General features: G+C 37.7%; 1 protein-coding gene across 6 annotated transcripts in view; it reads left to right on the forward strand.

Moving 5' to 3' along the window:
- ATP2C1 (ATPase secretory pathway Ca2+ transporting 1) overlaps nt 1–20,237 on the forward strand; it is a 174,690-nt gene that overhangs the window by 64,177 nt on the left and 90,276 nt on the right. For all 6 annotated transcript variants that reach the window (XM_025913230.2, XM_086674279.1, XM_086674278.1 and 3 more), the window contains 3 exons: nt 14,766–14,876; nt 17,488–17,604; nt 18,899–18,988. In XM_025913230.2, the coding sequence (XP_025769015.2) occupies nt 14,766–14,876; nt 17,488–17,604; nt 18,899–18,988 (318 nt within the window). The remainder of the gene's footprint in view (nt 1–14,765; nt 14,877–17,487; nt 17,605–18,898; nt 18,989–20,237) is intronic.

Here is a 20,237-nt window from a genome sequence, read left to right on the forward strand (position 1 = left end):
TAGTAGTGGATTTTACAACCTGTAGAATAAAGTAGGAATCCATGATATGAAAAGAATATATATACAAACACACACATAAATGGGAAGAAGGGAAACTTACTTAGTACAATAGGATTCCATTTAATAAATGTAGACAGTATGATGGAATTATAAAAATCACCATTTGGTAGCTACAATTGTAATAATTGTTTCAGGCAAGAGTTACCTACTGAGCAAGAAAAAGTATAAGGTACAGGATATTTTACTAATCTCAAGATATCTACCTACAAGGAACCTGTAGGGGAAAACATACAAAGAGAAAAATAGTAACACAATAGTGGGAAAACCTTGCAAGTACCACTTTAGCCAAATGTTCGAAAATAACATCGCCATTAATGGGACCAAACCACATTGTATTAAGTCGGCTCAGGCTGCTATGATGGAATACCATAGACTGGGTGGTTTAAAAGACAGAAATTGAGGGTGGAAGTGTAATATCAGGTGCTGGCGGGGTTGGTTTCTGGTGAGGTCTCAGCATGCAGATTGTTGCCTTTTTGCTGTTTCCTCATGGCCTTTGTGTGTGCTTACTGGGGGTGTTTCTATCTTTTATAATGACACTAGTCCTACTGGATTAGGGCTCCACCCTTATGTTCTTCTTATGTAAGAAAAAAATTATTTTTGAGAGAGAGACAGAGTGTGAGTGGGGAAAGGAACAAAGAGAAAGGGAGACACAGAATCTGAAGCAGGCTCCAGGCTCTGAGACCCACGGACCACGAGATCAAGACCTGAGCTGAAGTCAGATGCCCAACCGACTGAGCCACCCAGGCGCCCCTTATATTCTTGTTAATTACCTTCCTAAAGGCCCTGTTTCCAAATGCACTGACATTGTGGGGGTTACAGCTTCAACATGTGTATTTTGGGGAGACAGTTCAGTCAATAGCAAACATCATATGCCTCTTGATATGTTTTGAGAAGGATGTAGTGTTCTGTGGTGTTTCCCCTCCCCCCAAAATGTGTCACCTGACTCTAATTACGAAAATCAGGCAATCTCAAATTGTAATTTCTAGGGTAGGGATATGCTACAAAATAACCTGCTTCTAATCTTCCAAAGTGTCAGGGTCATGAAAGACAAAAAACTAAGGAATTGTTCCAGATTTAAGGAGACTCTTAGAGACAATAGTTAAAAGCAACTGTGAGCCTGGATTGATTAAAACAAAACAAAGGGGCGCCTGGGTGGCGCAGTCGGTTAAGCGTCCGACTTCAACCAGGTCACGATCTCGCGGTCCGGGAGTTCGAGCCCCGCGTCAGGCTCTGGGCTGATGGCTGATGGCTCAGAGCCTGGAGCCTGTTTCTGATTCTGTGTCTCCCTCTCTCTCTCTGCCCCTCCCCCGTTGATGCTCTGTCTCTGTCCCAAAAATAAATAAACGTTGAAAAAAAAAATTAAAAAAAAAATTTTAAAACAAAACAAAGGAAAACAGTTTATTTAATCGAATCAAGATTGAAATAAGGCCCAAACACTGTAATAATTGGTTAACACTTCTCTTAAATATCTTAATCCCCTCTTTTCCTTGTAACTTATTGACAAAAGCAGGTTGTTTGTCCTGTACAGTTTCCCACAGCCTGGAATTTGCTGAGTACCTTCTTTTGAAGTAATTTAATATGTTCCTCTATCTCCTGTATTTCCTGTTTAATTTATGGGTAGGTTAAGAGCACTACCTGTACATTGTCATTTTGGGAGATTTTTAAAAAAGACCTATTCCTGGGATCTCCACATCTTTGGGACCCACCGTCCCTATGGACTCTGATTTAATTGGTCTGGAGTTCCAGCTGTAGGAATTTTTCAGAGTTCCCCAGGTGGTTTTAATGTGCAGTTCACATAAATGTGCAGTCTGGGTTGAGAATCATTGCTCTAGATCTGGTTACCACTGGTCATATTCAGCTTTAGCTTTTTTGCTGAGACCTGTATAGTACCTGTGTTCTTTCTTCTTTTTTTTTCTTTTTTGAAGTATAATTAACATACACTGTTATATTTTAGGTGTATAATATAATAATTCAACAATTCTATACATTGTACTCAGTGGTCATTAGGGTAAGTGTACTTTTAATCTCCTTTATCTATTTTACCCATTCCCCTACCCATCTCCCCCCTGGCAACCATCAGTTTAATATCTGTATTTAAGAGTTTGGGTTTTGTTTTGTTTTGTTTTTGTGTTGTTTTTTTGCTTGTCTCTATTTTTGTTCGTTTTGTTTCTTAAATTTCATATATGAGTGAAATCATATGGTATTTGTCTTTCTTTGTCTGGCTTATTTCACTTATTATATCCTCTAGGCCCATCCATGTTATTACAAATGGCAAGGTCTCATGTTTTTAAAAGTTTTTGTTTATTTGTTTCTTTATTTTTGAGGGAGAGCGTGAGCTGGGAGGGACAGAGAGAGAGGGAGACACAGAATCCAAAGTGGACTCCAGGCTCCGAGCTGTCAGTACAGAGTTCGTTACAGGGCTTGAACTCATGAATTGTGAGATCGTGACCTGAGTCGAAGTTGGACACTCAACCAACTGAGCCACCCAGGTGCCCCAAAGTTCATTTATTTATTGAGAGAGAGAGTGAGAGAGAGTGCGAATGAGCCTGCGCACATGTACACGTGACTGGGAGAGAGGCAGAAAGAGAGAAGGAGAGGGAGAGAGAGAGAGGGGGGGGGAGAGAGAGAGAGAGAGAGAGAGAGAGAGAGAGAGAGAGAGAGAGAGAATCCCAAGCAGGTTCTGTGCTGTCATCATGAAGCCTGATGCAGGGTTCTATCTCACAGTGAGATTATGACCTGAGCTGAATTCAAGAAGTTGGATGCTTAGAGCACCTGGGTGGCTCAGTCAGTTGAGTGTCCGACTTTGGCTCAGGTCATGACCTCACGTTCATGGGTTTGAGTCCCACATCAGGCTCTGTGCTGACAGCTCAGAGTCTGGAGCCTGCTTTGGAATCTCTGTCTCCCTCTCTGCTCACACTCTGTCTCTCAAAAAATAAAACGTTAAAAAAAATTTACAAAAAAAGAGTTGGATGCTTAACCCATTGAGCTACCCAGATGCCCCTCATTCTTTTCTATGTTTAATATTCTTTTGTATGTCTGTACTACATCTTCTTTATTTATTCATCTATGGATGGACATTTTGGGTTGCCTTTGTATCTTGGCTGTTCTAAATAATGCTGCAGTAAAGATAGGGGTGCATATATCTTTTCAAATTATTAGTGTTTTTGTTTTCTTTGGGTAAATACCTAGTAGTGGAATTACTGGATCATAGGATAATTCTACTTTTAATTTTTTGAGGAACCTCCATACTGTTCTCCACAGTGGCTGTACCGGTTTGCATTCCCACTAGCAGTGAATGAGGGTTCCTTCTTCTCCATATCCTCACCAACACTTGTTATTTATCTTTTTGCTTTTAACCAAGAATGTGAAGTGATATTGTAGTTTTTATTTGCATTTCCCCAGTTGATTAGTGATGTTGAGCATCTTTTCATGTGTCTGTTGGCCATTTGTGTGTCTTCTTTGAAAATGTATGTTCATGTCCTCTGCGCATTTTAATTGGATTACTTGGGTTTATTTTGATGTCGAGTTGTAGAAGTTCTTTGTACATTTTGGATATTAACCCCTTTTTGGGTATATCATTTGCAGATATCTTCTTTCATTCAGTAGGTTACTGTTTTGTTTTTTTGATGGTTTCCTTTGCTGTACATAAGCTTTTTATTTTGGTGTAGTTCCAGTGGTTAATTATTGCTTTTGTTTCCCTTGCCTGAGAAGACATATCTAGAAAAATGTTTCTGTGGCCAGTGTCAAAGAAATTATTGCCAGGTTTTCTTCTAGGAATTTTATGGTTTTAGGTCCAGAGGTCCTTAATCCATTTTGAGTTTATGTTTGTGTATGGTGTAAGAAAGTGGTCCAGTTTTTATTCTTTTGCTTACCACTGTCTAATTTTCCCAACACTGTTTGTTGAAGAAACTATCTTTTTCCCCATTTTATCTTCTTGCTTCCTTTGTTGTAGATTAATTGACCATTTAAGCATGAGTTTATTTCTAGACTCCCTATTTTGTTCCACTGATCTCTGTATCTCTGTTTGTGCCAGTACCATACAGTTTTGATTACTGCAGCTTTGTAGTGTATCTTGAAATCTGGATACTTCCAGTTTTGTTTTTCTTTTCAGGATTGCTTTGACTGGGGTCTTTTGTGGTTTCATACAAATTTTAGTTTTATTTGTTCTAGTCCTATGAAGAATGCTGTTGGTATTTTGATAGGGATTTCATTAAATCTGTAGATTGCTTTGGGTAGTATGGACATTTTAACAATATTGGTTCTTCCAATCTATGAGCATGGAATGTCTTAGTATTTGTATCATTGATTTCTTTCATCAGTGTCTTATAATTTTCAGAGTTATACGTATTTTACCTCCTTGGTTAAGTTTATTCCTAGGTATTTTATTCTTTTTGTGGATTTATAAATGGGATTATTTTTTAAATTTTTCTTTCTGCTATATCATTATTTGTGTATAGAAGTAACAGATTTCTTTATATTAATTTTGTATCCTGCAACTGTACTGAATTCATTTTATCAGTTTTATTAGTGGTTTGGTGGAGTCTGTAGGGTTTTCTGTCTATAGTATGACATCTGATAGTGAAGGTTTTTCTTCTACCAATTTGGATGCCGTTTATTTATTTATCTTGTCTGATGGCTGCAGCTCAAGCTTCCAGTATTATGCTGAATAAAAGTGCTGAGAGTACTTGTACTTTATTTTTTATTTATTTATTTATTTATTTTTAATTTTTTTTTTTCAACGTTTATTTATTTTTGGGACAGAGAGAGACAGAGCATGAACGGGGGAGGAGCAGAGAGAGAGGGAGACACAGAATCTGAAACAGGCTCCAGGCTCTGAGCCATCAGCCCAGAGCCTGACGCGGGGCTCGAACTCACGGACCGCGAGATCGTGACCTGGCTGAAGTCGGACGCTTAACCGACTTTGCCACCCAGGCGCCCCGAGTACTTGTACTTTAAAAACAATTTTTTTTTTAATGTTTTTAATTATTTGTTTTGAGATAGAGAAGGAGAGGCAAAGAGAAGGAGAGAGAGAATTCCAAGCCGGCTCCACACTGTCAGTGCAGAGCCTGATATGGGGTTCGATTTCACAAACCATGAGATCATGACCTGAGCCAAAATCAAGAGTTGGACACTTAGTGAGCCACCCATGTGCCCTGAGAATACTTGTATTCCTAATCATTTCATTCCCAGCTGATTCTCAAAACTAAAGTTTGAAAATGATCATATTCCATCTTGCCTTTTAGATGATAAGACTGAGCTGGTGACTTTGTCAGATATAGTTGGTGTAAAAAGTAGGAACTTGCATATTAGGGGAGGCATTTGTGGAGGTTTCTGACTACTTATGTATGTGATCCTAGATATGTTAGTTCAATATGCACTTTTCACTTTGTATTTCAAGTGTTCTTAAACCTGCTCCTCTGGTAATACAATATTTTATAAGAATGTGTTTTCAGTGCCTTTTCCTTCCCATGCCAGCATTTCTTTGTTGATAGGGCTGCTGCACACCAGCAGTCTGATCCTTGAAATGCTTCATCCAGGGACAGGTTGGCTTTTCCTGCTTGCATGGCTGCTACATTTGCCAATAAAATTCAACGTCTGGAGATTGGAAACTTTTTTTAAAAAAATTTTAATTTATTTTTAGAGAGATAAAGAGCGTGAGCTTGAGCAGGGGAGGGTAGGAGAGGGGAAGAGAAAGAATTCCAAGCAGGTTCCGCATTGGCAGCGAGGAACCTGAGGCGGAACTCAAAACTCACAAACCACGAGATTATGACTTGAGCCTAAGTCGGATGCCTAACCAACTGAACCACCCAGGTGCCCCTGGAGATTGGAAACTTTAAACTCAACACTTTCAAAGGTGAAACACATGGGCTTGACTAGTGCTTGTAGAAGATGAATTCATCGATGATTAAATTCTTTTTCTAATCAGTTCTGCCATATTTTTGTTCTTTGAATGAAAGGTCATTTAAAAGGCATAAAGGGGCCCCTGGGTGGCTCAGTTGATTAATCTCCTGACTCTTGGTTTCGACTTGGGTCGTGATCTCCTGGTTCGTGGGTTTGAGCCCTGCATCCGACTCCATACTGACAGCTCGAAGCCTGCTTGCGATTCTCTCTCTCCCTCTCTCTGCTCCTCCCCAACTCAGTCTCTCTCTCTCTCTCTCTCTCTCTCTCAAATAAATAAACTTAAAAAAAAAAAAGAAGACATGGGTATATCTCAGGATAACAGGGCTATTCTTTTGTCCATTGAGACAAATCCCAGGATTTTTTTTTCCTAATAGTCCTTTTCGTGTTGGATATTAAGAACTTTGCAGAGGATACCAAGATGACAGAAACTGTGTTATACCCTTGTGAAGCAGGGGTGAGGCAAATGCATAATTATATGATTAGTATAATTATCTTAGGGGAACAGAACCAGCATTGAATATCCATCATATAGTAGGTACTGTGCACACACTTCTATAAGTTTTTTTTCCCTTTTTGAAATCAAATTGGTATTATCCCAGTTTTCCACTGAGGAAAACCATGCAGAGGGTTACGTAATTTGTCCTGGGTCACACAGCTATTAGGACATAGAGTTGTGATTATAAATTAGGATCTAGTCAAGTCTGACCTTGACTAGAGCAGTGGTTCTCCAAGTGTGACTTGAACTAGCAGCATCAACATTCCTTGAGAACTTGTTAGGAATGAATTTTCTGGGACCCACCTCATACCTGCTAATTTGGGACCTCTGAGGTTAGGGCTCAGTAACCTGTGATTTAACAAGTCATCCGGGTGATTCTGATGCTAACTAGTAAGATTGAAAACCACAGTCCTGGAGTGTTTAAGTCTCCCCTTCCCCCCTTTTAAAGCTGTAAAGCTCTTTGTTTAAATACTAACTTCTTTTTTTTTTTTTTCTGAAGCCAAAGCATATAATACATAAAAGGAAAGCTGTTGTGTCTGAAGTGGGAATGGGGTCTGGGACCTATCCTGTTTTTTCAGCTCAGAAGGCGATGTTTGGTTTGATGTCTGCTGCACTATACTATCACCCCATCCAGCTGAGCATGTTAAATGTGGATATAAGTGGACTTATATATACAGTGTTGAAGAAAAGTACCAGCAGCCTTGTTCTCAACCAAAAGATCAATTAAAGAAACTTGGAGTCATTTGGTCACCTTTTGAAAATTCACTATTTCTTCTTCTTCTTCTTTTTTTTAAAGTTTATTTTGAAAGAGAGAGAGAGGATGAGTGGGGATGGGCAGAGAGGGAGAGAAAATCTCAGCAGTCTCTGTGTCGTCTTAGCAGAGCAGAGGCCAGTGCAGGGGCTCAATCTCACAAACTGTGACTGAGGTCATGACCTGAGGTGAAATCGAGATTTGAACACTTAACCAACTGAGCCACCCAGATGCCCCTTTTACTAGTAGTAGTTTTTGTTCTCCTCCTCCTCCTCCTGCTCCGTTTACTTATTTTTGAGAGAGACACAGCATGAGCAGGGGAGGGGCAGAGAGAGAGGGAGACACAGAATCCGAAGCAGGCTCCAGGCTCTGAGCTGTCAGCATAGAGCCTGACATGGGATTCAAACTGATGAATGTTGAGATCGTGACTTGAGCTGAAGTCAGCGGCTTAACTGACTGAGCCACCCAGGCAGCCCCTGGGGAGCTTTTAAAAATAAATGTTTTTGCTCCACCCCAGACTAATGATTCACACTCTTTAGGGGTGGTGTCTAGACACTTGGATTAAAATGAAAAAACAAAAACAAAAAAACAAACAAAAAACCCCTTTGTCTTAGTCTACTTTGGCTGTTATAACAGAATGTCATAGACTTGGTGTCTTAGGTAACAGACATTTATTTCTCACAGTTCTAAAGGCTGGGGAGGAAGGAAGAGAGGGAGAGGGGGAGAGGAGACATGTACATGCAGTGCTGTCTGATGTCTCTTGTAAGGGCACTGATGCCATCATGAGGGGCTGCACCTTCATGACCTAATTACCTCACAAAGTCTCCATATCTAAATACTGTTAAATTGGGGGTTAGGACTTCAACATATGTATTTGGGGTGGCGGCAATTCGATCCATAGCAATCCCCATATAATTCTGATATGTATCAGATTTGGGAACTGATCTATAACATGCTTAAACTCAAAATATATGAGTGATTCACCTGGGACTCTTGTTAAAATGCAAATTTGGGGGGCGCCTGGGTGGTGCAGTCGGTTGGGCGTCCGACTTCAGCCAGGTCACGATCTCGCGGTCCGTGAGTTCGAGCCCCGCGTCGGGCTCTGGGCTCAGAGCCTGGAGCCTGTTTCCGATTCTGTGTCTCCCTCTCTCTCTGCCCCTCCCCCGTTCATGCTCTGTCTCTCTCTGTCCCAAAAATAAATAAACGTTGAAAAAAAAATAAAAAAAAAAAAATAAAATGCAAATTTGGGTACGGTTGGTCTGTGATGGGTCCTGATGCATAAGGGTCTGTATTTAGCTGAATTATTTGATACGTCCTAAAAATGTAAGTTTCTGCAGTTTTTAAATGCACTCAATTAAAAACTGTATAGCTTGTTTTAATATCTGGCTAGATCTGGGTCATTTAATGGAAGTAGAAGTGCATAGTAAAACACTTACTTTATTCTAGCCAGATTGGGCGAGTCACATACAAATTAGATTTCTACTGTTCTTCCTTTTACCAGTGTTCGTCTCTTTTTTAGACTGTTTCCTTGGCAGGTGTTAGCCATTCCCTGCTATCCATTTTTAATGGCTTAGTTCAGGGAAGTTTTCCCAGAATACTGAGGGCTGTAACAGTCTTCCCTTCATGAATTTTTTGACTTACTTACTTGCATTCTGATGGTTTGACTAATGTATGGCAACTCTTATAGGTGTGTGTTCTGGTATGACTTGACTGTCCAGCTGAATTACTCATCTCTGCAAGGTATAAACTGTGGACTGTGGTTGTATGTGTGGTCTATTTAGGAAATGCTTATTGGTTGCATGAGTTAAATAATCCAAGGTTTAGACCTAATAAATGCCATTATTTGAAACAAATGTAAAGCTATTATGAGGAGATTAAGATATAGCTAAGCCCAGGATATCTTCAGGGTCAGGTAAGAGGTGAACAGATAATACCTAATATTTGAAACCTGGGACCACACACAATGAACTTTTGTAATAACACGTGAAGGAAGTAACATTGTGTCTTAAGATGATTTACCTTCAACTAAACTTATGTGATCTTGCTTGTATTTTATAGTTCTCAAAATCGAAGCATTATTAAATCACTCAAAGATTGTTTTAAGTTGAAAACAGTCCTCATTTAGCCAGCTAAAATGCCATGTGTGTATAATAGCATAATACATATCTATATATCTGTATATCTATATCCATATCTGCATATCCATATATCTATAATAGCTGCCAAACTTTACCATAGTACCTGCACCTTTTAACAGTTGCACCAGCAGGTTATAAAGGTTCCAGTTTCTCTCTATGCTTTTCAACCCTTGTTATTCTGTCTCTCTCTTTTTTTAAGTTTATTTGTTTTAAGAGAGAGAGAGTGTGTGTGTGCGTGCGGTCGCACAAACAGGGAAGGGGCAGAGGGAGGGGGGGGGCGGGGAGAGAGAAAATCCCAAGCAGGCTCCCCACTGTCAGTTTGGAGCCTAATGTGGGGCTTGAACTCACAGACTATGAGATCACGACCTGAGCGGAAATCAAGAGTTGGATGCCTAACTAACTGAGTCATCCAGGTGCCCCTTGTTGTCTTTTTGATTTTTGGCATCCTAGTAGATGTGAAGTGGTATCTCATTATGGTTTTGATGTGTATTTTCCTCATGACTAATGATTGAAGATCTTCTCGTGTGCTTATTGATCATTTGTATATCTACTTTGTAGAAATATATATTCAGATCTTTTACTCATTTTAAAGTTGAGTTATGTCTTCTTATTACTGAATTGTAATATATTTGCAAATATTTTCTCTCATAGTGTGGGTTGTCTTTTTCACTTTCTTGATGGTGTCCTTTGCAGCACAAAAGTGTTAAATTTTGATGATGTTCAGTCTTTTTTTGTTTCTTGTGCTTTTGGTGTCATGTCTAGGAAACCTTGGTCAAGATTTAAGCCCATGTTTTATTCTAAGAGTTTAATAGTTCAAGCCCTCACATTTAGGTCTTTGATCCATTTTGAGTTAATCTCCATATATTGTGTGAGGGAGGGGTTCAGCTTTATACAGTACTTTTTTGTGTGCATATCCGGTTGTCACAGCACCATTTGTTACAAAGAATATTCTAATATTCTTTACCATGTGAATAGCATTACTATTTAGTATGTAAACAAGCTAGGAATCTAGTGTAATTCTTCAGTGTATGTATCTAGTTCATCATCATGTACTGTTATTTTTACCTCTACATCTGTTCTGCACCCCACCACCCATGTCCAAGCTATGTTTATCTCTTATTTAGATGTATGTAATAGTGTCCACACTGGTATATTTTCACCACTTATATTGTGTGTGTGTGTGTGTGTGTGTGTGTGTGTGTGTGTGTGTGTTTTCCTCCCAGCTGTGTATTTTATTTATTTATTATTTATTTATTTTATTTATTTATCTATTTTTAAGACTACAGTGCAAAGTCTTCCTTTTCCTCTTAGGATTAAGACAGAAATTCCATAATATGACCCATGAGGCACTGTAGGATCCCCACCTACTTCTGTAGCTTATTTTTGCTTTAGATGTCCTGATTTTTTAATCCAGATAGTTCTTAGAATATTTCCATATGTTCCTTCCACTGCAGCTGCCAACATGTGTGCATCCTTCCCATGTTACTCTGCCTTCTCATCTGTAACTGTGGATGAACTGGTCTATTCCTTTATCTAAGACCAGTCCTCCTACAAATATGTCAGATTCCATCCCCTCTCATTTAGTCAAGAGCATCACTTTATCAGTTGTCCCATGTCACTTCTGCATTACTAGTTTTTCTTCTATCAGATAATTCTGATCAAAATACAAACATGCAAACATTTCTCCCATTTTAAAAAAAGCCCCAACTCTTGGAACCTATACTCCATTCTGGCTACCATAATCCCATTTCGCTGCTTCTTTTTACAGCAGAACTGGGAAGGATTATCTATACTTGGCTGTCTTCACCTTCTCTCCTGCTGTTTTCTCTGAACCCACTCCTGTCTGATTTTTGTGCATCACTACTCCACGGAAACCACTCTCTTTATTTATCTCTATGTTGCCAACTTCAGTGGACAGTTGTCAGTCCTCACCTTCACTTTTCAGTGACATTCAGTCCAGTCATTAACACCCACTTTGAAATACTCGTTTCACTTGACTTCTCTTGTGGTTCCCTTTTTACCTCACTGCTTGGTTCTTCTTTGTCTCTTTTCTTGCTTATTCTCATCTCTCATCACTATGTTGAGATAATGCCCTAGGGTCAGCCCATAGACCTCTTCCCTTTCTTCTGTGCCAGTGTGGTTTATTCTCAGTTTTAATACCATTTATGTGCTCATGACTTACCCACATTGGTATCTTCAACCTGGACCTCTCCTGTATGTGCTCATACCCATCTACCTCCTGGACATTTCTAGCTAGAGATAATAGTTCCTTTTCTTTTCTTTTTTTTTTTTTTTTTCAGGTCTCTGTGCCCAAATGTCACCTTACTAGAGAGGTCCTCCTCTCCACCCCTGTATACAATGAAGCAACTCCTCCCTTATCCTTCTGGAGCATTTATTGTTTAATTCATTATTTGTAGTCTTTTGCTTCCAATTGGTATGTAGCTTCATGAGGCTGGAGTTCTTACATTTTTGGTCTGTTTTGTGTCCCCATTATTGGCAACAGTGCGTGGCACATACAGGACCATTGATTAGATGTTTAAAGACTGAGTGAGTAAATGAATAAATGCTGGTCTTCTTTTAGTACTCGTTCTTTAGTACTTCATTTTGCCATGCTCACCCCCCTTTCCTGGGAACTTTGCACATTCTTTTCCCTCTGCTCTTCCACTCCTTCCCTTAGGCAGCTTCTTGTCTTTCAGTTCTGTAAGCATCACTTCCTCGTGAAAACTTCCCTGTCCTGATTGCAATCTCTGTGTAAGCTCTCATTTCCCTGGATGACTTCTCCTTCATAATAGCAGTCATTTGCCGTTTTCCATTTATTTGTGGTATTCTTTGATAACATTTGTCCCCTTTGTCCTCTCTCCTCCCCTTCAGGATGTTTTTGCTCATTGTTAATACTAAGGGCCTACCACAGAGTCAGATTCTCAATAAATGCAGTGTTGAAAGAGTAAGTGAATAAACAAAGTATTCTTATAAGCCATAGAAGTAATGATCCATTTGAACTACTAAATATAACATTTGCTTAAAAGAAAATAGGATTAAAATTCAGAAAAATATCCATAATTGTAGGTTGACATAGAATCCAGTAAGCATAAATATAGATGAGATTTCTGCTTTTGGCCAAGAATTTTGTGCTATAGCCTATTTCCTATATTCTTTCAGTGAAATCTGTCTTATCACATACATGGCTTTGCCAGAACACATCCAGTGCTCTTCATTCTAACTCCAGAAGTTGGTTGGCTGTAAACTTACCCTTTGGTTTTGATGTTTCCCTCTTTCACATGGCAGCCAGCCCTTCGTATATTTAAAGAGTTATTATCATGTCCCTTCAGTGTCTTACTCATTAGTAAGTGAAACTCACTTTCTTCTGTTGAGATTTTTCAACTCTTTTGGGCCCACAGAATGCTCCTGAGGGATTTTATGTAGAGTATATTCCAACATAGACCCTGTCTTATGTAACAACTACCAAAGGATTACTTTAAAAAGATTTTATGAGAAGAGCTCTTGTACCACATGTTGGGTACTTGAGATGGCAATTTCTAAGATATCAGTGATAGAAAAGTATATTTTAATAGAAAAATTATTGCAAATCTAACTTTTATTTGCCACGATTGGTAATTTAGTTCTGGATTAAGCTAATTGTACTATTGAATATATATGTAAGTATTAAATACTTTTTGGAGAAAAATAGCTATTTCAGCACTTATTACTATTGGGTCAAGTGCTTTATTAATGGATGTAATCTTGACACAACTTTAGGCAGTATTATCCGTATTTTTTATATGAAGAAACTGAGGTACAGGAATCTTAGAAATAAAAGATACTAGTCTCGTTGACATCACAGATAATGTAAATATACTTGATCCTTCTTAATGTTGCTTTAACATCTCACAAGATAAATAACCGCATCACACTGTTGTAGTTCTCATTGCTTTAAGAAGATTCTGGTTATTTTTGTAGGGTTTTTTCCAGTGTTTAATTTAAGGATGGTTCAATGAAATCTTTCCTTTGTCCCACTTTGTTTTATAGGTTTGGATATTCAGGGGTTCTGAAACGTTTGGAACTTTTAAGAAATTTCCAGTTTTTTCTCTAAGGTTTAAGCTTTCTTAATTATGTAAAAATATGCTTTAAATAATTTCAAGGCTTTGTTTTGTATGAAAGTAAGGTAATCTGTCTCCCAATTTCCTCAGAATTTTTAGTCACTAATATCTTATCATGAAAAGTAGAAAAAAAATACTTCTGCTTCTTGCTTTAAAGTACTTAAACATTCAGCAGTGCCTTTTAATAAGTGAAATTAGAAAACATGTATTTGATTGTTCCAGAACTCAGTTACACTGAGTGAATACTTTTTTCCACAGCTATTTACTAATTTTTGGAGTAAGTGTAAAGATTCTATAATGACAGCACACAGGCCTCTGTTATTATCTTAAAATAATAGAAATTTAAAATTTTCTTTTTTGATCGGTGTCATTTGTTGTCTTAAAGAAGTGTCAAAAAAATTTGGGGGGAATATTTTTATCCTAAAAATGTTGATTATCCAAGGTTGAAGACATTCCATCTGAAAGCTTAAAGACTTGTGTCTTGGCAGTAAGATGATCACTTCACTTTCAGTATTCTAATCAGTGGAAGTATAGCAACTGAAAAAGTTTTCTTCGCTAAAGTTTCACTTTTGTCTTACTTTCTCCTACTTATTCAAAAACTTTTTGTCTATTAAGAATCTGTCAGCTTAGGACCCAAGACAAGTCTGGATTGGAGATTTATTTCTGGAAGTGTGTTAAATTAAAACTTTTCTCTAGATACTTGCTTATGAAGCTGCATGAAGTAGGTACCCTGGTTACCACCATCTCTGCTTGTTCACAGCCCCTTCACTAAACTGTGCATCCTCTGCTTGTCTGGTCTCTTTTCTTTGTTTTTCTGCTAGTTTGGGAATAGATTTTTAAATCTGACTTGCTGTCTTGGTGCTTATGTAGAGTAGATAGGTGTTTTTCTGGACAGTTAAGAAACGGGCACCCTAACAGGAATAGTTAAAATGGAGAAAGCTTAGCTGTTCTCAGTCTTTGCTGTTAAACATAATGAGTTTAGAGGATTATGACTACATGTAATTATTAGGATCTGTGAGACGGGACATCTGTTTTACTTTTTACTCATTACATTGGTATAAAAATAGCATCTTTTTTATTTAATGTGAAAATGATTTTGTATTCTAGCTGGCACTGGTGGCTTAATTTTTGAAATGTGCTCTCTGGAAAAATAGCACATGGTTAATATAAAATTATCTTCTTAGAACTAGATACTTATTATTCTGAAAATGTTTTGTAACTGGAAACTAAGTTTCTGTGAACGTTTAGATTTTCATTTATTCTAGACTGCATTTGAATTTTTTTTGTATATTCAAATATTTTGCCTTTGTTTTCTTTGCTAGGTTGCACGTTTTCAAAAAATTCCTAATGCTGAAAATGAGACAATGATTCCTGTATTGACATCAAAAAAAGCAAGTGAATTACCAGTCAGCGAAGTTGCAAGCATTCTCCAAGTAAGTACTTGGTGGGAGGAAGGGAGTAGATAGTAAAATCAGTTGCTTATTAGACTCTATGGATAACTGCTGCCCAATAGAATTTTCTGTGATGAAGTAAATTTTCTGTGATGAAGTAAAGCCCATAAAAAACATGGGCTTTTATGTTCTACACTGTTCGAACAGTAGTCAATAGTTAAACATGATTACTGAGTACTGGAAGTGTGGCTATTTAGATAAGGGACTGAATTTAATTTTATTTAATTTTCATTCATTAAAATTTAAATGGCTGCATGTAGCTAGTACCTGATTGGACAGTGCAACTTTAGGTCATTAACATTGCCAGGAACTATTAGTGCTGTGTAAGGATTAGTTGGATTATAAAATAATCAATTGTTAGCATAAGTAGAGTTAGGAGTTTATCATTTTTTTTAATAGGTATTTTCTGAAGTTAAGTAAAAGCCATGTACATGATAAGAACTGCAAGTAAACCTTAACTGCTTATTTAATTTAATCTTTTCCTAGTTTTAAAAAGCACAATCTAATGTAACAGGAATACAGTTTTTTTTAATTTTTCCTTCGTAATTCATGTATTTAAATGATGGCATTAAAAACATGGGATATCCATTTTTTTCCAGGGTGGTTGTATTTATACTGTTTTAAAACCATGTATTTTAAATATTTTTAAGTGTTGCAAGACTCCGTTATTAAACTCTATTATAAAGCTTTTGGCCAGAGAAACTGATTATTTTAGGGATGAAAGTAATTTTATTCCTTAATGATAGCTATAATAAATCGTGAGAGACAGTGACTCTTCTAAGGTTCACAGACCCAGTTCCAACATGGTGGCTGGGGGGTTAAGGGCAGGTTCTCCCACACATAACACAAAACAATTCTTGGACACTGAAGAATTCAGCTCTGTTCTGACAATATCTACTACCCAGAAATAACATCAGATTCCGTAGGTTGAGTTCAGCCCTAGAACACTCTCATTCCTGACTTCAGAAGTCAGTCACAGACCCCAGGCTGTTATCTATGATCCTGACCTACCCACTTCAAATTAGAGGTTCTTCCTTAGGTTCATTTAATTTGCTAGAGTGCTTCACAGAGCTCAGGGAAACACTTAGGTTTACCAGTTTATTAAAGGGATATGATAAAGGATAGAAATCAAGAGCAAGATGAAGACATATGTAGGTCTGGTATGGAGAAAGAGCCTGGAACTTCCATGCCCTCTACAGGTGTGTCATTCACCCCAGTCTCCATGTGTTCATCAGTCTGGAAGCTCCCCAAACCCAGCCCTTTGGGGCTTTTATGGAGGCTTCATTTCTTAGTCATGATTGGCTAAGTCATTCACCCTTGGCTGATTCAACCTCCATCTTATCTCTCTTCCCCAGAGGTGAGGGAGGATGGTGGTGGGGGTTCTAGGACTGAAAGTTCTAACTTTCTAGTCACATGGTTTGTCTTCTTAGCTACCAGCTGCTGCTCTTAGGTGGGGTTCAAAAGTGAACTTCATTAACCTAACAGAAGACACCTTTATTGCCATCATTGCAGGAAATTCCTAGGGTTTTAGGAGCTGAGAGTCAGCAACCCTGGAGGAAGACCAGATACAACTGAGAAATATGTTTTGATCATCTGAATGACCAGATGCGTATATACTTCTTATAAATCACAATAGCACAGTGACTGAAGAATGTAGGTGGTGTTCATAGAACATAATTATTTTCAGTAATTTAGGAACCACAAATTATCTGTTTGAAATAATTATACAGTCCAGGAGCAAAGAGTAATACCAACCTGCGGGTTTCGTTAGGCTCAGAGAACAAGAAAGGCAGTTATGGTCTTTTGAATGTTTTTTTGGAGAAACTAATTTTAGAAAATAGAATAAAGCAAAGAAAGTTCATTAAAATGTATATATATTTCAGTGTCTCTAAGTTTTGCGGCTGATTTTTGTTATTCCCCTTTTCCCAGAGAGAATCGTTAAGTTTGTTTACTAAACTTTGCCTTTTTGCTTATAGAATTTTTTAAAGTGCTAATATAATATTGTATGTTACTTGACTTCAATAAAATTTTTTTTTCATCAAGGTGTAATTTGCATGAAATACAATGTATCCATATTAAATGAACAGTTTGCATTTTGGCAAATGTAATCACCACCAGAATTAAGATATGGAACACTGTCATCACTCCTAGGAGTTCCTTCAGGTCCCTCAGCAGTTAATCTTTCTTTTTTTTTTTTTTTCAACGTTTATTTATTTTTGGGACAGAGAGAGACAGAGCATGAACGGGGGAGGGGCAGAGAGAGAGGGAGACACAGAATCGGAAACAGGCTCCAGGCTCTGAGCCATCAGCCCAGAGCCTGACGCGGGGCTCGAACCCACGGACCGCGAGATCGTGACCTGGCTGAAGTCGGACGCTTAACCGACTGTGCCACCCAGGCGCCCCAGCAGTTAATCTTTCTAAGTAGATTTTGTTTTTGGCCCCAAGCAATCACCGATAATGCTTTCTGTTACAACAGATTAGTTTTGACTGTTGTAGAAGTTCTTTTAAATGTGAACGTACAATATGTACATTTGTTTTTCTTTTTTGTCCTCTGCTAACATTTTCAGTAACTTGTATGTGTAAAATCTAATAGGCTGATCTTCAGAATGGTCTAAACAAATGTGAAGTAAGTCATAGGCGAGCCTTCCATGGCTGGAATGAGTTTGATATCAGTGAAGATGAGCCACTATGGAAGAAGTATATTTCTCAGGTGAGGTTTTTTTTAAATTTGTGCCTCTGCTGTGTAATTTACACGTATTTTTGTCAGTGTAGTTGTTCACTTTTGTGATTTTTTTTTTTTTTTTTTTTTTTTGGAAAAAGGAAATAATTTTTACAAACGTCTTTTACCTACATTTTTTTGTTAGGGTTTGTTGTTAAGTTGGAATTTCTATAATTTTTAATGTGCAAACCTTTAAGAACCGAGGGACATATAACATGGAAGTGATACTATGAAGAGTAGTTGCCTTTACAGATGTCTACTTTATGCTTGTTTTATTATAAGGAATGCTAATATTTTTAAAAGTAATATGGCCATTTGGGAGTGCTTAAAAAAAGCTGAAGTCTGGGCCCTATGCCCAGAGATTCTGATTTAATTTGCCTGGTGTGAACCTGGGCATTTGGTAGAAGTTCTTCACATGATTCTGATGTGCAGCAGGGTTGGAACCACTGTGCCAGGGAATGGAGCCATATAGGTAGTGGGAGGTGATGGCATGTAATCTCAGAGCTGTGGTATCTAGGGTCTTGGGCTCTCCAGTGGGATGAATTCTTTGTAGCCTAGTTACTCTGCAACTTTGATTAGTGATTGGCACCACTTTATCAGGGGAAGAGCTTCTGGCAACAGAAGCTTTTTCTGTTGCCAGAATCTCTTGACATTTTTAGGGTGGCTCTGGTGCTTGGTCATTTAAATGCTGCCTGGTTGGGTCCACGTGGTTCTGTTTCTTTAGATACTGTTGGCTCTTCTAGATAGATATCAGGAAAACCAGCACTGGGAAAATCTTAAGCTTCCATGGAGTGGATTTTAATTGTCTGCTTTTAACTGACCAAAGGGTTATTCCTGTGGCATGTGGGTCAACCACCGAATTGTGATCTATGCTAATTTACTAAGTATAGGAATGTTTGAGTCTCATAATTTAGGTGTTCCTACTCAGTGTTAACTTAAATCTTTATCTTCAAAATCATTTTTCACTTATTTTAGCCTTGGTAGAATTCAAACCAGCTATATTTATTAAAATAATATGCTAAAAATATGTGTCTACTATAAGGAATTGGTAAATTCTTAGTTTTGATATTTAATTTTCTTCTGAAAAGGAACTGTTATCAAGTGGTGACTTTTAAATAAGTAAATACTTTTTTTGTTAATTGAAGAGACATATAAAATCTCATTCAGATGTAGACTCCGTAATTTTCTAATCATGCCTCAGTATATTTTTATAAGCTTTTGTTGTGATGGAATACGACTGCCGTTCATACAAAACTGTTGAATTGCTGTTTGTTTTCACTTTCAGTTTAAAAATCCCCTTATTATGCTGCTTCTGGCTTCTGCAGTCATCAGTGTTTTAATGCATCAGTTTGATGATGCTGTCAGTATCACTGTGGTAAGAAAAAATACGTATATTTTTAAACTACTGGATAATCATTTAAATTAGGATTGGCTTTTATTTTGGAAAATGAATTGAGAAATGATTTAATGTTACTTCGGGATTTTTTGTTAATATCCAAATTCTGCTTTTCGTTGCAACAATCTCAGATAATATTCAAGGTCTGTGATGGGCATGCATGAGAATTGTTTAACAACCTTCTGATTTTACAGATATGAAATATCTTATAGTAATTTCTGGTTAAAATTTCAATTTATTTTACTTTCTAATTGAGAATGTTTTGACTAATTATGAACTAAGCTTGATGATTATGAAATTAAAAATACTACTTAACATGAACACTATATTTACTATGTAAGATTTTATTCTTTCTGGCTAAGCTCTTTTAGCTTTCATTGAAAGTTTCCTCTTCTTTTTTTTTCTTGTCCTGTTTTATGGTAGTATAAAAATTTATAACAAGTACAAGCATTGATTAAAGCCAACCTGTTTGAGCTTAAGAACACAGTAGAAATTAATATAGAACTGCAATTCTTTTTTTTTTTTTTTAATGTTTATCTATTTTGAGAGAGAGCAGGGGAGGGGCAGAGAGAGAGAGAGAGAGAGAGAATCCCAAGCAGGCTTTGCAGTGTCAGCACAGAGCCCAGTGTAGGGCTCAATCCCATGAACCATGAGATCATGACCTGAGCTGAAATCAAGAGTTGGGCGCTTAACTGACTGAGCCACCCTGGTGCCTCTAGAGCTGCAGTTCTTAAACTCTTGTTTGTGGACTCCCAGGGGTCTCTCAGACCCTTTCAGGGAGCGTGCAAGGTCAAAACTATTTTCATAATACTAAAACATTTTTGCTATGGATATTTGCATCAATGGTGCAAAGCAGTGGCAGGTAAAACTATTAAGAGTGTTGGCTCAAGTTAAAATAATGGCACCAAACTATACTCGTAGTCATCATTTTCTTTCATTGTTTCCCTTAGGAGTGTTTTTGATAAAGCAGTAAAAATTAATTTCATTAAATCTTGACAGTTGAGTACACACCTTTTGAATATTCTATGTGATTGAATGGGAAATATGCATAAAGGAGTTATGTATGTTGAAGTACAATGGTTGTGTCAGAAGGGCAGTTGAGGTGAGCTGACCTAGACTTTTATTAGAAAGAATGAATGATAGACAAACTATAGTTATTTTTTAAGTTTTTATTTTTATTTATTTTGAGAGCAAGACAGGCAGTGGGGGAGGAGGAGAGAGAGAATCC

Source organism: Puma concolor, chromosome C2, assembly GCF_028749965.1.
Source record: "Puma concolor isolate L17-30 chromosome C2, mPumCon1.1.hap2, whole genome shotgun sequence".
Lineage (NCBI taxonomy): Eukaryota > Metazoa > Chordata > Mammalia > Carnivora > Felidae > Puma > Puma concolor.